This window comes from Leucoraja erinacea, chromosome 1, assembly GCF_028641065.1.
Source record: "Leucoraja erinacea ecotype New England chromosome 1, Leri_hhj_1, whole genome shotgun sequence".
Taxonomy (NCBI): domain Eukaryota; kingdom Metazoa; phylum Chordata; class Chondrichthyes; order Rajiformes; family Rajidae; genus Leucoraja; species Leucoraja erinaceus.
In genome coordinates this window covers 84,006,989-84,024,101 of record NC_073377.1, presented here as the reverse complement: position 1 = coordinate 84,024,101, position 17,113 = coordinate 84,006,989, and the positions used below count along the sequence as shown (strand labels likewise).

Genomic DNA, 17,113 nt, shown 5'->3' with positions numbered 1-17,113 from the left:
ATACCCCTGCATGTTTAGCTCCCAGCCTTGGTCACCCTGGAGCCATGTCTCCGTGATTCCAATTATATCATATTCCTTATCTACTAACTGCGCATTCGATTCGTCCACCTTATTACGAATACTCCTCGCATTAAGGCACAAAGTTCTCAGGTGTGTTTTTCTTATCTCCCTTCTAACTTTTGCTTCTGTCCTTTTATGGCCCTCTGTCTCCTTGCATTGGTTCCCATCCCCCTGACCTGTTAGTTTAACAATAAATGGGGACAGAGGATAAATGGGGATACTGTGGATAGGGTGAGCTGTTTTAATTACCTGGGGGTCCACATCTCTGAGGATATGACATGGACATCACACGCTGCAGCACTTGTGAGTAAAGCACGACAGCGCCTTTACCACCTCAGGCAATTGAGGAAATTCAGAGTGTCTCTGAGGATCCTCCAGTGCTTCTACTCAGCGGCTGTGGAAAGCATCTTGTCAGTAATATCACGATTTGGTTTGGGAACTGCTCTGCCCAGGACAAGAAGGCTCTGCAGAGTAGTGCGTTTGGCCGAACGCACTATGGGAACTTCACTCACCCCTCTGCAGGAACTATACATCAAAAGGTGCAACTCCAGTGCCAATAAGATCATGGGAGACCCCTTCCACCCCTGCAACGGACTGTTCCAGCTGCTAAGGTCAGGCAAACGCCTCCGTTGCCATGCTGTGAGAACGGAGAGGTTGAGAAGGAGTTTCTTCCCAGAGGCCATTAGGACTGTAAACTCCTATCTCACCAGGGACTAACTTTACTGTACCATTCTACTGTTTTTTAAAAATTGCTTTTTTTTTCCTTTTTCCTTCCTCCCACAATATATATTATGTAAAAGAATATGTGATTCTGTTCCATTCTGTTTGAATTTTGTTTGTTTGTTTTTTGCACAAAGTCCACGAGCATTGCCACTTTTCATTTCACTGCACATCTCAAGTTCAAGTTCAAGTGTTCAAGTGAGTTTATTGTCATGTGTCCCTGTATAGGACAATGAAATTCTTGCTTTGCTTAAGCACACAGAAAATAGTAGGCATTTACTACAAAACAGATAAATGTGTCCATATACCATGATATAAATATATACACACATGAATAAACAAACTCTTGTATGTGTACGTGACGAATAAACTTGACTTGACAAACGTGTCCTTTCCTACAATCTCTTTTCCGTTAACTGCACGCATACGCTTCCACGTAGTTGACTCCACCCCCCCCCCCCCCCCCCCCCCACCCCCCACTGTTTAGTTTAAAACCCACATGTGTAGCACTAGCAAACCTGCCTGCCAGAATGTCCGTCCCCCTCCAATTAAGGTGCAACCCGTCCCTTTTGTACAGGTCACCTCTGCCCCAGAAGAGATCCCAGTGGTCTAGAAATCTAAATCCCTGCCCCCTGCACCAACTCCTCAGCCACACTTTCAGATCCCCCATCTCCCTGTTCCTACCCTCACTAGCTCGAGGTACTGGAAGCACCCCAGAGATAGCCACCCTAGAAATCCTGCTTTTCAGCCTCCTACCTATTCTCTATACTCATGTTGCAGAACCTCCTTCCACATCGTACCCATGTCATTTGTGGCTTCTTGCACAACTACTTCCGGCTGTTCACCTGCCCTCTTGAGGATGTTCTGAAATCGGTCTGAGACTTCAGTCTCTGAGAAGTCGGTCTCTCCTAGACTACCCAGGTGACGTATAAAGCATTGTTCTTCTAGTTTGCATATGGCCTCCAATGGAGGAGGTTGAGGACAGACAGGTCATTGTGGGAATGGGAAGCGGAGTTGAAATGGCATGAGACTCAAGATGTTCATTGTGGACAGAGTGCAGGTGCTCTGCAAACCGATTGCCTAGTCTGTGTTTGGTCTCGCGGGTCAACAATGTTATGTTCTTAAATCGTTCAGATTGGATAGTAATATCATAAAATACAGTTTTCCTTTCATCCAGAGTTTGCTGAGTTGTAATTGGTTAATTGGCATGAAAAGCACATCTTGACTTCATGCAACATATAAAAGATACATATTCCAGAAGTGCATATGGATATCGTTGTTAGTTCATTGTCATTTGAAACGTGATTTTGTAATTACAGAGCATTTGCATCACAAGGAATATTGGATCCTACAAGGCAATATGTGTTACATAAAGAGTGATTAACATCAGGTATTATTACATATAGATTCATTTAAAGCAAAACAGCTTTTTTGATGTTAGTAATTATTGCACTCACCATGTATCTGCAACAGGAATTTTTGCTATTTGACTTATTTACAAGCTTAAAAAAATCTGCAATCTGAATTAAATCGTGTTTCCATACACGTTTTGTCATTAGAGCAGTCAGGGTTACCGTCGAGGAAGTACTGATGGTACTGTCGTGTTTGAACGTAGACAAATCTCCGGGGCCTGATTAGATATATCCTAGGGCACTGTGGGAAACTAGAGAGGAAATTGCGGGAACCTTGAAATTTATGAGTCGTCCTTAAATACAGGAGAGGTGCCAGAGGATTGGAGGGTGGCAAATGTTGTGCCTCTTTTCAAGAAGGGCTGCAGGGAAAATGCTGGGAACTATAGGTCGGTGAGCTCAACATCTGTAGTTGGTACGTTACTGGAGCGTATTCTGAGGGATAGGATATACAGGCATTTGGATGGGCAAGGGCTGATTAGGGACAGTCAGCATGGTTTTGTACATGGGAGGTTGTGTCTCACAAATCTGATTGATTTTTTTGAAGACGTGACCAAAAAGGTAATGAAGGCAGAGCTGTAGATATTGTGCACATGGACTTTAGTAAGGCTTTCGACAAGGTGCCACATGGTAGGCTGCTCTGGAAGGCTAGATCTCATGGGATCCAAGGTGAGATAGCTGAATGGATAGCAAATTGGCTCCATGGAAGGAAGCAGAAGGTGATGGTGATGGTGGAAGGTTGCTTCTCAGAATGGAGGCCTGTGACTAGTGGTGTGCCACAGGGTTCGGTGCTGGGCCCGTTACTGTTTGTCATCTACATCAATGATTTGGATGAGAACATGCAAATCATTGTTCGGCACGGACTAGAAGGGTCAAGATGGCTTGTTTCCGTGCTGTAATTGTTATATGGTTATATTATATGGTTATATGCAGGGCTAGATTAGCAAGTTTGCTGATGATACAAAAGTTAGTGGTTTTGCAGATAGTGAAGACGGTTGTGAACGATTGCAGCAGGATCTGGATTGATTGGCCAGGTGGGTGGAGGAATGGTTGATAGAATTTAATACAGAGAAGTGTGAGGTGTTGCATTTTGTGGCGTCGAACAAGGGCAGGACCTACACAGTAAATGGTAGGCCTCTGGGTAGTGTTGTAGAGCAGAGGGATCTAGCAGTACAAGTGCATGGTTCCATGAAGGTCGAGTCGCAGGTGGTCAAAAAGGCTTTTGGCACTTTGGCCTTCATCAGTCAGAGTATTGAGTATAAAAGTTGGGAGGTCATGTTGCTGTTGTATAAGACGTTGGGGAGACAGCATTTAGAATATTGTGTTCAGTTCTGGGCACCATATTATAAGAAAGATATTGTCAAGCTTGAAAAGGTTCTGAAAAGATTTACGAGGATGTTGCCAGGACTAGAGGCTGTGAGCTATAGGGAGAGGTTTAGGCTGGGTCTCTATTCCATGGAGCATAGGAGGGGAGATCTTATAAAGGTTTTCCAGATCATGAGTGGAATAGATTGCCCAGAGTAGGGGAATCGAGGACCAGAGGACATAGGTTCAAGGTGAAGGGGAAAAGATTTAATAGGAATCCAAGGGGTAACCTTTTCCACACAGAGGGTGGTGGGTGTATGGAACAAGCTGTCAGAGGAGGTAGTTGAGGCTGGGACTATCCCATCATTTAAGGAACAATTGGACAGGTCCATGAATAGGACATGGTTAGAGGGTTATGGACCAAGCGCAGGCAAGTGGGACTAGGGTAGATGGGACATTGTTGGCTGGTGTGGACGAGTTGGTCTGAAGGGCCTGTTACCACACTGTATCACTCTATGACTCTAATTAAGATATTTTCTGTATGTTCGTGTGCATACATTGGCAACTGTGTAATGGAATTATGGCAGAAAAAGCTAAATAATTTATGTGTTAATATTATTATTTTACTGGTCTTTAAAGGAATGATGACATAAAAGAACCACAGTGTTCCTTATATCATATACTTCCAAAGAATGTTTGAACTAAGAAGCTCCAAATGTTCAAATGTGTTTGATGTATAATTCCCTTCCTCAGCAGTTCAAGCAAAGACTGACAACCTAATTCATTCTTTCAGCGGACACTTCAGTTTCACAAATCATGAGATGCCATCTAACAAGTAGGTTTTACACAAAGGCTTTCCATCTTCTTCCAACTGGAACCTTAAATAAATGTCAGCGTGCGGTTCCTCATCAGTTAAAGTAGCAGCTAAGAACACAATGTGCTGGTATAACCCAGTGGGTCAGGCAACATCTCTGAAGGACATGGCTAGGCAACGTTTTGGATCGGGAAGAATAGTCCTGACCTAAAACGTTGCCTATCCATGTCCTCCAGAGATGCTGCCTGATCACTGAGTTACTCCAGCACTTTGTGTTCTATGCAGCATTTGCAGTTCCTGGCGTTTCCAAAGATGCAGGTTAATATATGATACAGTACAAGCCATGTGTAGCAGTCTGTGTAATGGATATTCACCCTTACAGTATTCACAACTACTATCAAGAATTTACGATATGGAATAAGAAATAGCTCTTACAGATTTTAGATTAAAAAAAAACAAGTTTATGAAAGACAATGCAGGCTGCCAGTTCACAGCGAGGAACACAAAATATTTGCTTTGGAAACTGGCAAGGCAATCTCTTCGATTGATACTTGTACAACAATATTTTATCAAACAATGTATCGTCCAATTCTAGTTAATTAAAACCACAACCCTTTCTCTTCTGCATACAATACAACCCAAATTATCTTGGCCATAGACTGCACATCACAAGGATATTACTGTTGAAAAAGAAACTTACTGTAAGAACACATTTCCACTGATAGCATTGGACTTAATGGAGCAGAAAAGTTTAACGTTATACAAAATTGGATGGTTTATAAGCCCCCTTCCCAATAAAGCGGGGGGTACACTATATTCCCGGGATGTCTGGACTGTCATATGTTGAAAGAATGGATCGACTGGGCTTGTATACACAGGAATTGGTTTTGAGTTCAAAGTATTACATCAGCTACCAAGGCAATTATTTTTTAATTCAATCTCCTTGTTTCCAGGAATTATATAATAACTGTAGTTATTTACTTATCTTTATCATCTTCACATGTACAGATTAAAAACTGCAGCACAAGAGCCCCACGGTTATTGAGCGGAATGAACACTTGCCTGTTTGTCTGACGTTGGTGCTGAAGAACCATATTCTTGTCGTGAATTGTTTCAAGTAATGCAGTTGCCAGTGATTTCAGGTCTGAGATGGACTGTGGAGTAGCTGGCAGACTGCAGCCATGATCTTCTGACAAAAGCTCTTGGACTGCAACAAAAATGGATAAAATAACATCAATACTGATGATCCATACAAGAAAAATAACAGCCATCAAATAAGTGAAATTATTTTCGAAGGCAGCACAATGGTGCAGCCTTACAGATTTAATAGTTGTTGCCTCACAGTGGGTTTGATCCTAACTATGTGCTGTCTGTACAGAGTTTGTACATTCTCCCTGTGACCGTGTGGGGTTTCTCCAGGTGCTCTGGTTTCCTCCCACATTCCAAAGATGTACAGATTTGTAGAGTAATTGGCTTCTGTAAACTGTCCTTAGTGTGTAGGATAGAACTAGTGCAAAAGATGGTCGTTGGCGTACGGGGATCGCTGGTTGGTGTGTGCTCTATGAGCCGAAGGGTCTGTTTCCATGTTGTATATCTAAACTAAACTAAAATACTCTCAGAGAGAAGCTAGGGGCATGTGTTGAATACAAACCTGCAAACATAATTAGTTTGTTGAACCGTATTTTAGTTAATTCCCCACTAGCAACATGAGACTAGTGACCCGCTAAGTGTAACTCCATTACATTTCTAATGTATTTCAGTAGTGTTACTGGTGTTACCACAGACCTATTCAAGAATAGCCATTTTGCAACACCTCAGAATCAAACGTCACAAATTAGTCCTTGGCATAAATTAGCATCAGGTCACTCATCAAAATATTGTGATTCTTTTTGTAAAAATTTTTTCAAAACAGCCTTTAAGAACCTACATGCCATATTGATTTTAATTTCCATCAAATAGCTCATATTTCTAATGCAGGCTTGCCAACCAGAATAGACTAGCAGGAAAATCGTCTTCAGCAACAGTACTGTACAATATAAAATTCTCCGAAGTATAGATAGGGTAGAGAGTCGGAACCTTTTTCCCAGGATGGAAATATCACAGACTGGAGGACACAGCTTACAGGCGAGGACAAAATGTCGAGGAGACATACAGTCAAGTTTTTTTACACAGCATGTGGTAGTTGCCTAGGACATCATAAGGTCATAAGTGACAGGAGCAGAATTAGGCAATTTGGCCCTTCAATTCTATTCCACCATTTAATCATGGCTGATCTATCTCTCCTTCCTAACCCCATTCATCTGCCTTCTCCCCATAACCCCTGACACCCGTACGAATAAAGAGTTTATCCATCTCTCCCTTAAAAATATCCATTGATGGTCTCCACAGCTTTCTGTAGCAAAGAATTCCACAGGTTCACCACCATCTGACTAAAGACATTCCCCCTCATCTCCTTCCCAAAGGAACATCATTTAATTCTGAGACTATGACCTCTAGGGCTAGACTCCCCCAGGTGGTGCCAGGAGCAGTGGCAGACGCAGATACATTTGTGTTGTTTAAGAGGCTTTAATGCAAGGAGAGTGTTATATGGAGAATGGGCAGGCAGATGAGATTAGTTTATCTTGGCATCATGTCCAGCACAAACATTGTAGGCTAAAGGACCTGTTAATGTAAAAACATTACAGAACTATTGCTGTGCCTCAAATCCTTTGAATGCACAGATTTCTCCATCACCACATGCACTAAAATTTCCAATTTTCCTTCCTTCCTATGCGGTGGCAAATAATGCAATTAGATATTTGCTTGGATTCCAATGGCCTTTCATAAAAAAACCTTCTATTATAATAAGCATTCCTAAAGAGCAAGTGTCAGGACAGGGGCTTTTCAGCTGTTGGGTAATTGAAAAAAAAGTACAGATAATTCTAATGAACCTGTATTAGTGGAAGAGAAGCAGGCTATAACTTTCAAGCAAAAATCAACAAATAGCAATCAGAGTAAACTTTTATGTTGCAATACTTAGTTTTCTAATGGCTTATCATGTATATGACACACTTTTAGAAGAATCACAATATGACAACTTTATTCAATACAGATACCAGCATTTTTTTCAAAAAACGGTTCAATGGTCATTCTATCCTATTATACATTGTAAGACCTTCAAACATTCTTTTAATTACAAACTGCATATTTCTGAAGATCTCTCCTGTTCCCAGCACACTGATGCAATTATAAAGAAAGCACATCAGCGCCTGTACTTCCTGAGAAGATTGCGGAGAATAGGTATGTCAGGGCTCGAAATTAACGGTTGCCCAGGTGCCAATGGCGACCTAAAGTCCCGCCGGGCAACCTAAAAGCCGTGCCATTTAGCCCGGCTTGGCAAACACCCGGGACACCTATCGTTCAACTCTGAGCGCACTGCTACGGCCTGCACATCCTCCCCCTGCACATGCGCACAACAACGGCCAGGGCATCATCGGCTGTGGTTGTGCGCATGTGCCGCCCTGCGTTTGCGCACTGCCCGGCAACTGGTCGGCACCGGGCACTTTTTCCCTCCTTTTGCATTGTGGGAGATCTGGCTGCCATTGCTGTCCGGCTGCTGACTTGCCGCGACCGCTGAAAACCAAAGCAGAATCACTCCCTGGAGCTGGAGTTAAAGGGCTGTCCCACTGCGGCGACCTAATTGGTGAGTTTAGAAGAGTTTAGGAGAGTTTGAAAGAAGTGTCATGTTGAAGACCTGCTTCGACTATACAGCGTGGAAACAGGCCCTTCGGCCCACGCCAATCACCGATCACCCGTACACTAGTTCTATCCCACACATTAGCGACGTAAGTCAAGAGTCAAGAGTGTTTTATTCTCTCATGTCCCAGTTAGAACAATGAAATCCTTACTTAATAATAATAATAATACATTTTATTTTCGGGCGCCTTTCAAAGTCTCAAGGACACCTTACAGAAATTAACAGAAGAGAAAAAAACATATAGTCAGAGTAAAAAGAATAATGACATCACCAATACACAAATTAAAGACAGAAATCGCTCCAAAGACAAACAATCAAAAAACACAATGTGAAGAGAGAGCAGCGGCAGCTAAACCGCGCCAGCGTCCACTCTTCCTTCCGACAGCCATCTTGAACACAGACTAACATGTTTACTTACACGCAAAAAAATCATCCCCCCTACAGTGGATACCACTGTGAGGGAAGGCACAATGTCCAGTCCCCATCCCCAGTTCTGGCCAGCAGCGGCCTCTGCAGTCTGTCCGCGTTTTATTATTTTCTGTCTGTGTTTTAATGTAGTTTTTGTTATTTTTTGTTGGGGTGTGTGTGTGGGGGGATGGGGGTGGGGTGGGAAACTTTTTAAATCTCTCCCTGCACTGGAGACCCGACCTTTTTCTCGTCGGGTTTCCGTTGTCGTTGAGGCCGCAACGAGGAGCGGCCTCCAACAGGAAGAAGCCGGGGACTCTGGTGCTACTCACCGTCGCCGTCGCGGAGCTGGCCGAGACCGGAGCGGGTGGAGCGGTGGAGGAGCGCTGCCGCTGCCGCTGCTGCTGCTGCTGCCGATGCCGCTGCTGAGTCGGAGGCTCCAACGGCAGGACTGCGGACGGCGGCGCCGGGGAGCCCGCGGCTCCCTGGAGGGAGACCGCTTTTCGGGGCTCCTGCAACGGCGAATTCTCCCGCACGTGTTGCGGGGTTGAAGAGCTCCTGGAGCCGGGCCTGACACCACTGCCCCGCGCGGCTGGAATGCCCGCGGAACTTTGCGAGCGCACACCGGGGGCTCCAACACCAAGACCCGGTGTGCGACCTCGCACCACCCGGCGTGGCTTTAATGGCCGCGGGACAATCGCCATCGCCAGCCGGGGGCTTTGACTTTGACTCTGACATCGAGGGGGGGGAGAGTGCAGTGGAGAGATAAGTTTTTTTTGGCCTTCCATCACAGCTATGTGATGGATGTTTATGTAAAATGTAATTATGTTGTGTCTGGGGTCTATTTGTGTGTAATGTATGGCTGCAGAAACGGCATTTCGTTTGGACCTCTAGGGGTCCAAATGACAATTAAATTGACTCTTGACTCTTGACTCTCTTGACTCTTGACTCTTGACAGTTCACCCAAAGTCAGGCCTATTGAGGCCACCGCTATTGCCTCTACGGACCCCGATGTTCCTGGCCGTTCTGGCCGGGTGGTGTTTCCCCGGCGTCGGGAGAGTCCTCACAGCGGCTGGGCCACCTGGAACGGCCGCTTCCTAGCTGGGGACCTCGGCTTCTGAAGCCGACAAGCCGGGTTGGAGCTCCCAGGCTCCCGATGTTTGAGTCGGCGCCGCCCGCTCCTATCCGCAGCCCGGATGTGTTGATCTCGGCGGTCACAGCTCACCGGAGCTCCAGCGCGTCGATCCTGCCAACATCATCAAGGACCCGCACCATCCTGGCCACACACTCATCTCTCCGCTGCCATCAGGTAGAAGGCACAGGAGCCTGAAATCTGCAACATCCAGGTTCAGGAACAGCTTCTTCCCCACAGCCATCAGCCTATTAAACACAACTTCAAACAAACTCTGAACTATAACAGCCTATTGCACTTTATCTGTTTATTTATGTGTTTCCATATATGGTCTATGGTACACGTATATGGACACACTGACCTGATCTGTATTTACGCCTACAAAATTCTGTTGTGCTGCAGCAAGCAAGAATTTCAATGTCTTGACTTATTTCAGTTGTTTTATGGTCACTAAACACTGTCCACAGACACAAAATAATCTTTACTGAAGACAGACACAAAATGCTGGACTAACTCCGCGTAGGAAAGAACTGCAGATGCTGGTTTAAATTGTAGACAAAAAATGCTGGAGTAACTCAGCTGACATTTTTAAGGATGTCTCTTAAGCCCAACTTGTTACTATTGGCTGCTTGCATGAAACAGCAAAAAATCTAATTTTCATGCAATTATTATCATGATAATGGCATTCACACGAATCACGAAGAACAGCTACTCGTTATTGGGAAGACGGGACTGTACCAATCAACACTTCCAAAGCCAATTAAACTCTCATCCCACCTGGATCCAATTGCTGAGATGCACAACCTCTTTACCAGGCCGATGCAGAAAATTACATAATATTTCAAATGCAGGATAGAAACATGTATTCACAAGAATAAAAACAACGACGTTTACTTTTGAAATTCAAATGAACCCACTCTGGACCTATTTCCTCTCATTTATTAGATGTCTTAGTCCCTTTGGGAATTTTGTCTTCCCATTTATTGACTGGATTTTCATTTTCCAAGAACATTTGGTTCTGGAACATAATTACCCTAAATGGCAACAACAGTAGTGCAACAAAACAAATTCCATCTGCGTGAGGAATATCAACCTCATAGGACATCCATGTTTTACTAATCCAGATCACCAGGGGGCACTGAAGGGGGCAACTATCAAACGGCATTCATTGCCCTCACGTAATGGACCAAAATTGCAGTTTGATTGTTTGCCCGCAAATCAAAGTGCTGAAGGGACTCAGCAAATCAGCCAGCATGTGGAGAGATTGTGGTTCGAGTCAGGACCCTTCTTCAGACTTATCAGTCTGAAGTTTTAATCAGTCTGAGAAAGGCCCTGACCCGAAACATCATTTGACGATCACCCCCTCCAGATGCTGCCTGATGCACTGTTTTCTGCTCAAAATTCTGGCATCTGCAGCCTCTTGTGGCTCCATTGTTTGTTGGCCCCATCGATGCCTGATATTGGTTGAATATGGATTCATCAAACTCCACACTCAACCGAGACCGCCAATTTACCATCAGCCTACAGGCAGAGTGAGTGTGCCGACATTTATACATTGCAGTCATGTCACGCAGTGACATCCCTTCCCATATCTGCACCATCCCAATGCCCCCACCCCCCAACAACCCACATGTCAGGGTGCCTTTTGTCATTCCCAGGGGATCCCTCGGGACTACTTACACAAAGAACAGGCACAGGTCTTTGGCAGCACCTCTGGATTTCATTAATGCCTTCAGAGGACTATCCTAAACCCTCCCGTTCATGCAGCATCCGTTCATTCAGCAGCAACGCTCCCCTGTAGCTGTGGAATTTTTCTTGTATCACTGTAAGTCCTTTTAGGTGTTGAGTTCCAACATCGCACCTCATGGAGTCGTAGAGTGATGCAGCATGGAAACAGGCCCTTCGGCCCAACTTGTCCACACCGGCCAACATGCCCCATCTACACTAGTCCCACCTGCCTGCGTTCACCCCATATCCCTCTAAACCTATCCAATCGATGCATGTCTAAATATTTTTCTTAAATATTACAATATTACCTTCCTCACCTACCTCCTCTGTCAGCTCGTTCCATACATCTACCACCGTTAGTATAAAAAAGTTACTCCTCAGGTTCTTATTAAATCTTTCCCCCTCTCACCTTATACCTATGTCCTCTGGTTCTCATTTCCCCTACGCTGGGCAAAAGACTGTGCACTTATCCAATCTGATCCTCTCACGATTTTGTACATCTCTATAAGATCACCGCTAATTTTCCTACATTCCAAGGAATAAAGTCCTAGCTGCCCACAGCTATGGGCCTCCTGTAGCCCAGGCCCTCGAGTCCTGGCAACATCCTCATAAATCTTCTCTGAACCCTTGTGTAGGAAGAAACTGCAGATTCTTGTTTAAACCGAAGATAGACACAAAATGTCAGTGACATTTCGAGTCAAGGTCTGAAGAAGTGTCTGGATCCAAAACGTCGCCCATTCCTTCTCTCCAAGGAAGCTGCCTGTCCCGCTGACAGACAGCAGCTCTTAAATAGCAGATGAGTTGAACAGATACTTTGGATCCGTCTTCACTAAGGAAGACACAACAATTTCCCTGATGTACTAGTGGGCAGAGGATCTGGGGTGATGGAGGAACTGAAGGAAATCCACATTAGGCAGGAAATGGTGTTGGATAGACTGATGGGACTGACGGCTGATAAATCCTCATGGCCTGATGGGTTGCATCCCAGGGTACTTAACGAAGTGACTCTAGAAATCGTGGATGCATTGGTGATCATTTTCCAATGTTCTATAGACTCAGGATCAGTTCCTGTGAATTGGAGTGTAGCTAATGTTATCCCACTGTTTAAGAAAGGCAGGAGAGAGAAAACAGGGAATTATAGACCAGTTAGCCTGACATCGGTGGTGGGGAAGATGCTGGAGTCAATTATAAAAGATGAAATAGTGGCACATTTGGATAGCAGTAACAGGATCACTCCGAGTCAGCATGGATTTACGAAGGGGAAATCATACTTGACTAATCTTCTGGAATATTTTGAGGATCTAACTAGGAAAATGGACAAGGGAGCGCCAGTGGATGTAGTGTACCTGGACTTTCAGAAAGCATTTGATAAGGTTCCACATAAGAGATTAGTGGGCAAAATTAGAGCACATGATATTGGGGGTAGTGTACTGACATGGATAGAAAATTGGTTGACAGATAGGAAACAAAGAGTAGGGATTAACGGGTCCCTTTCAAAATGGCAGGCAGTGTCTAGTGGGATACCGCAAGACTTGGTGCTGGGGCCGCAGCTACTTACAATATACATTGATGATTTAGATGAAGGGATTCAAAGTAACATTAGCAAATTTGCAGGTGACACAAAGCTGGGTGGCAGTGTGAACTGTGAGGAGGATGCTATGAGGATGCAGGGTGACTTGGACAGGTTGGGTAAGTGGGCAGATGCATGGCAGATGCAGTTTAATGTGGATAAATGTGAGGTTATCCACTTTGGTGGCAAAAACAGGAAGTCAGATTATTATCTGAATTAAGTCAAATTGGGAAAAGGGGAAGTACAAAGAGATCTGGGGGTCCTTGTACATCATTCACTGAAAGTAAGCATGCAGGTACAGCAGGCAGTGAAGAATGCGAATGGCATGTTGGCCTTCATAACAAGACGAGTTGAGTATAGGAGCAAATAGGTCCTTCTGTAGTTGTACAGGTCCCGAGTGAGACCACACCTGGAGTATTGTGTGCCGTTTTGGTCTCCAAATTTGAGGAAGGACATTCTAGCTATTGAGGATGTGCAGCGGAGGTTGACGAGGTTAATTCCCGGGATGGCGGGACTGTCATATGCGGATAGAATGGAGCGGCTGGGCTTGTATACACTGAAATTTAGAAGGTTGAGAGGATATCTTATTGAAACATATAAGATTATTAAGGGATTGGACGCGCTAGAGGCTGGAAACATGTTCCCGATGTTGGGAGAGTCCAGAACCAGGGGCCACAGTTTAAGAATAAGGGGTAGGCCATTTAGAACATAGATGAGGAAAAACCTTTTCACCCAGAGAGTTGTGAATCTGTGGAATTCTCTGTCTTAGATGGCAGTGGGGGCCAATTCCCTGGATGCTTTCAAGAGAGAGTTAGATAGAGCTCTTAAAGATAGCGAAGTCAGGGGATATGGTGAGAAGGCAGGAACAGGGTATTGCATGTGGATGATCAGCCATGATTACAGTGAATGGCGGTGCTGGCTCAAAGGGCTGAATGGCTTACTCCTGCGTCTATTGTCTATTGAGTTACTCCGTCATTTTGTGTCTATTCTCTGAACCCTTTCCAGCTTGATAGCATCTTTCCTATGACATGTTGACTAAAACTGAACACATGGCTCCAATTGTGGCCTCACCAACGTCTTATATAACTGCAGCATGACTTCCCAACTGCTATACTCACTTCACAACTTCTATACTGTTGGTATATTTGTTGCAAATTCCAGCTGATGTGTAGTGGAGTGGCAGAGGAGCGGAGAGGGGGACAGGAAATTCTGAATGGATATGAGCTGTGGATGGGGGTTTGAAAGATAATTTCATTGTCAAAGTGCCGTTGGAACAGATGGGCAACTGTTCATCTTGTAATTTCTAAACAGGTTGCTAACGGATGGTGAATGTGAGTTCATTGAGGAAGCTCAGATCTAATCTCAAAAATAGAGCTGTCATCAAAATTTCAAAGATGATGACATTTATGGCCAGCAGAGTGAATAACATATGGAGTTAAGCTTTATCAATGGTTCAGCACATTTATCCAGTGAAATGCTGAACAATATAATCTGACAAGTCGAAATTTGATCCCTGCTCTCGGCTCATTGAAATGAAAACTCCAGAATTAATTCTCTGAGCTCCGAGTTAGTTATCAGGATTGGGGGGAGACATCATCCACGCCCTGGCTCCTGATCATTATCATACAACACAGCTTGGATCTGCACTTTGTAAATGCCTGGATGAGGACAGAGTAACATTTGGCTGTAACAACAACCCGAGTATGATATTCAACATTCACAAGCAATGATCAAATAGCAACAGGGGATCACATCATAACTATTCAACCCATTATGAAAGAGAATACAAAATGGGACTATATTTACTTTTGTAGCAACATATAACAAAGATGCATGTTTTAACATAAATAGTTACTTCCACTGAGTGATGGATGCTCGGTTCTATTGAATCTACCTTTTCAGATTCAATGTAATTGAGTGTGAAAGCTAACTGGACCTCTGCTCCTGCTGGGACACAATGGGCTGGAGTAATGCAGCAAGTCAGATAGCATCTCTGGGGATGTACACAAAAATTCTGGAGAAACTCAGCGGGTGCAGCAGCATCTATGGAGCGAAGGAAATAGGCATCGTTTCGGGCCAAAACCCTTCTTCAGACTGATCATTTCTGGGGAAATGGATAAGTGAGGTGACGTTTCGGGCTGAGACTCTTCTTCAGCCTGATTGTGAGGGAGAACAAGAAAGCTAGAAGAGAGTAGATGCAGGTCAATGCGTGGCAGGTAATAGGTTGACACGAGCATAGATTTTCATCTATGGTTGGCACGAAGGTTAAAGATAAAAGCAGAAGGTGTGAGACAGGGTTGAAGAGTTGCACATTGCAAAGCTGGATCCAAAAAATCTTGTCACCTAGCCATGTTCTCAGGATACTGCCTGATCTGCTGATTTACTCCAGCCATTTGTGTTTTTTTGTGAATTAACCAACATTTGCAGTTCCTTGTTTCTTCATGTTTCTCTGCTCCTGCTGATTCATTCAATTCATGGTTTTGTGGGAAAAGAAACAACTTTGTGTTGTGGGAGTGGATCCAGGAAGTCCCTTTGCAACAGCCTCAAAGTAGATGTTAGTAGCTGCAAGGATAGTGTTTCTCAGGAAGTCGGGTCAAAACCAGTAGGATTGGGCGAGTATTATTGCATGCTTGTTTCTAAGCTGCTCTCCTTTATCTTAAGTAATGATTGACAATGGTTCAAATTTCCCCTGAACTAATTTCACCACAATGGACATGCCTCACCTTGCTTGGCAGAAAGAACGCCGGTAAGGGCACTACTGCTGCTCCTTCCACTGGACTTTGGGTTCTTTTTACGTTCAAGAGCATTCTACGTGAAAGAGAAATTAGGAAATGCTGTGAAGAAATCATTTCTTTTAATAGTTGCATCCAATCACAATACACAGATGACACCATTAAATGAATAATACAGGTGAGATGTTAGTTAATCAAGAGTTCATTCTGACTCTTAATCACCATTATAAACTCAAATTACATTCAGAGTTAGAAAGACATAGCAATCTGCAAAATAGATTTGAATAATGAATAAATCGAAAAAAAAGCATTCTCAATGAGGCATGCTAACTCACTGTTAGCACAGCTGCCGGGTTACCCAATGACACCACAAATGTACTTTTATATTATTGGGTAACCAAGGACAGGTCAATTTCTAAAGGCAATAAAAAGACAGATATTGGAAATCTGAAATCATACTAGAAAATGAGAAAAATATATTCGACAAGTCAGCCAAGGAAGAAGTTGATTTGTAATAGTCAGAATTTGCTGTAAATATTCAGCAGGGCTAATGCATCATTTGTGGAGAGCAAAACAGATCTGATGCTTCAGCACGATGACCTTTCCACCAAAAAATCTCCGACAAAAGGTTATCGATCTGAAACATCGAACATTTTGGATTTACAAAACGGAACATGAAAGTTGAATGAAGTAGTATTCCTCAATTTGTGGAAAACATTAGTTTACCTTCGGATATACAAACACATGCTGGAAAAACTGACTGCAGGTAAATAAGGCAATAGAAAATTATCCATAGCTATAAATGGGACTGATAATACTACTGAAAAACAATTATGACAACTTTATACAAAATACTGAGTGGTGAGAGTAACATGTGGAATTTTGGACACATTTTTATAAATCAGGTCTTAAAGCCATGAAGACCCACCAATGTAAATTATACCGCAAGATTTGAGATGAGAATCTGGAGTGATGACAAGATACTTGATTTGAGTGCCACAAATATGCATTTTTTAATGATTATAATTTTGTCCCTTATTCTAGACGAACATACACCATGATATTACACATGTGTACAAGGTGACATGAGGGCATTTTCATTAGGATTAGTGTAGAGGTAATGATCTTTGTGGGAAAGGTAAGCATTCAATGCTCATGAACCTTAATAACTAGGGACAAAGTTAATACCATGATGAAAGAACAATAAAACAAAACAGATACAAACTTGAGCTGATGAATCTTATTGGTTGTTACTTTCTCCAAATGTGATAGTAAGAGATTTAACTAATATCTTAATAAGTAATCCCCAACAGTACCTTGTATTTAGAAATGTTATTCTTAAGGATATTAACTTCTTCCTGGATCTGCTTCAAATGTTCATGCAGGTACCTGGACACAGACAAAACAAATAAGAACACGTTGTTTCTTTGCTCCTTTTGGTCAAAGCAGACTAGTTAGTTTCCTAACCAAGCTTGAAGAATGCTGTCAGGAGGACATTTTAC

At 43.5% G+C, this 17,113-nt stretch overlaps 1 protein-coding gene across 1 annotated transcript in view; it reads right to left on the bottom strand.

The window, feature by feature from the left end:
• Positions 1-17,113, bottom strand: part of LOC129698838 (coiled-coil domain-containing protein 149-like) — a 128,029-nt gene that overhangs the window by 24,314 nt on the left and 86,602 nt on the right. Inside the window, exons 7-9 of the mRNA XM_055638158.1 lie at positions 16,928-17,000; positions 15,603-15,687; positions 5,371-5,515 (exon numbers count right to left, since the gene is read on the bottom strand). Coding sequence (XP_055494133.1) covers positions 5,371-5,515; positions 15,603-15,687; positions 16,928-17,000 — 303 coding nt within the window. The remainder of the gene's footprint in view (positions 1-5,370; positions 5,516-15,602; positions 15,688-16,927; positions 17,001-17,113) is intronic.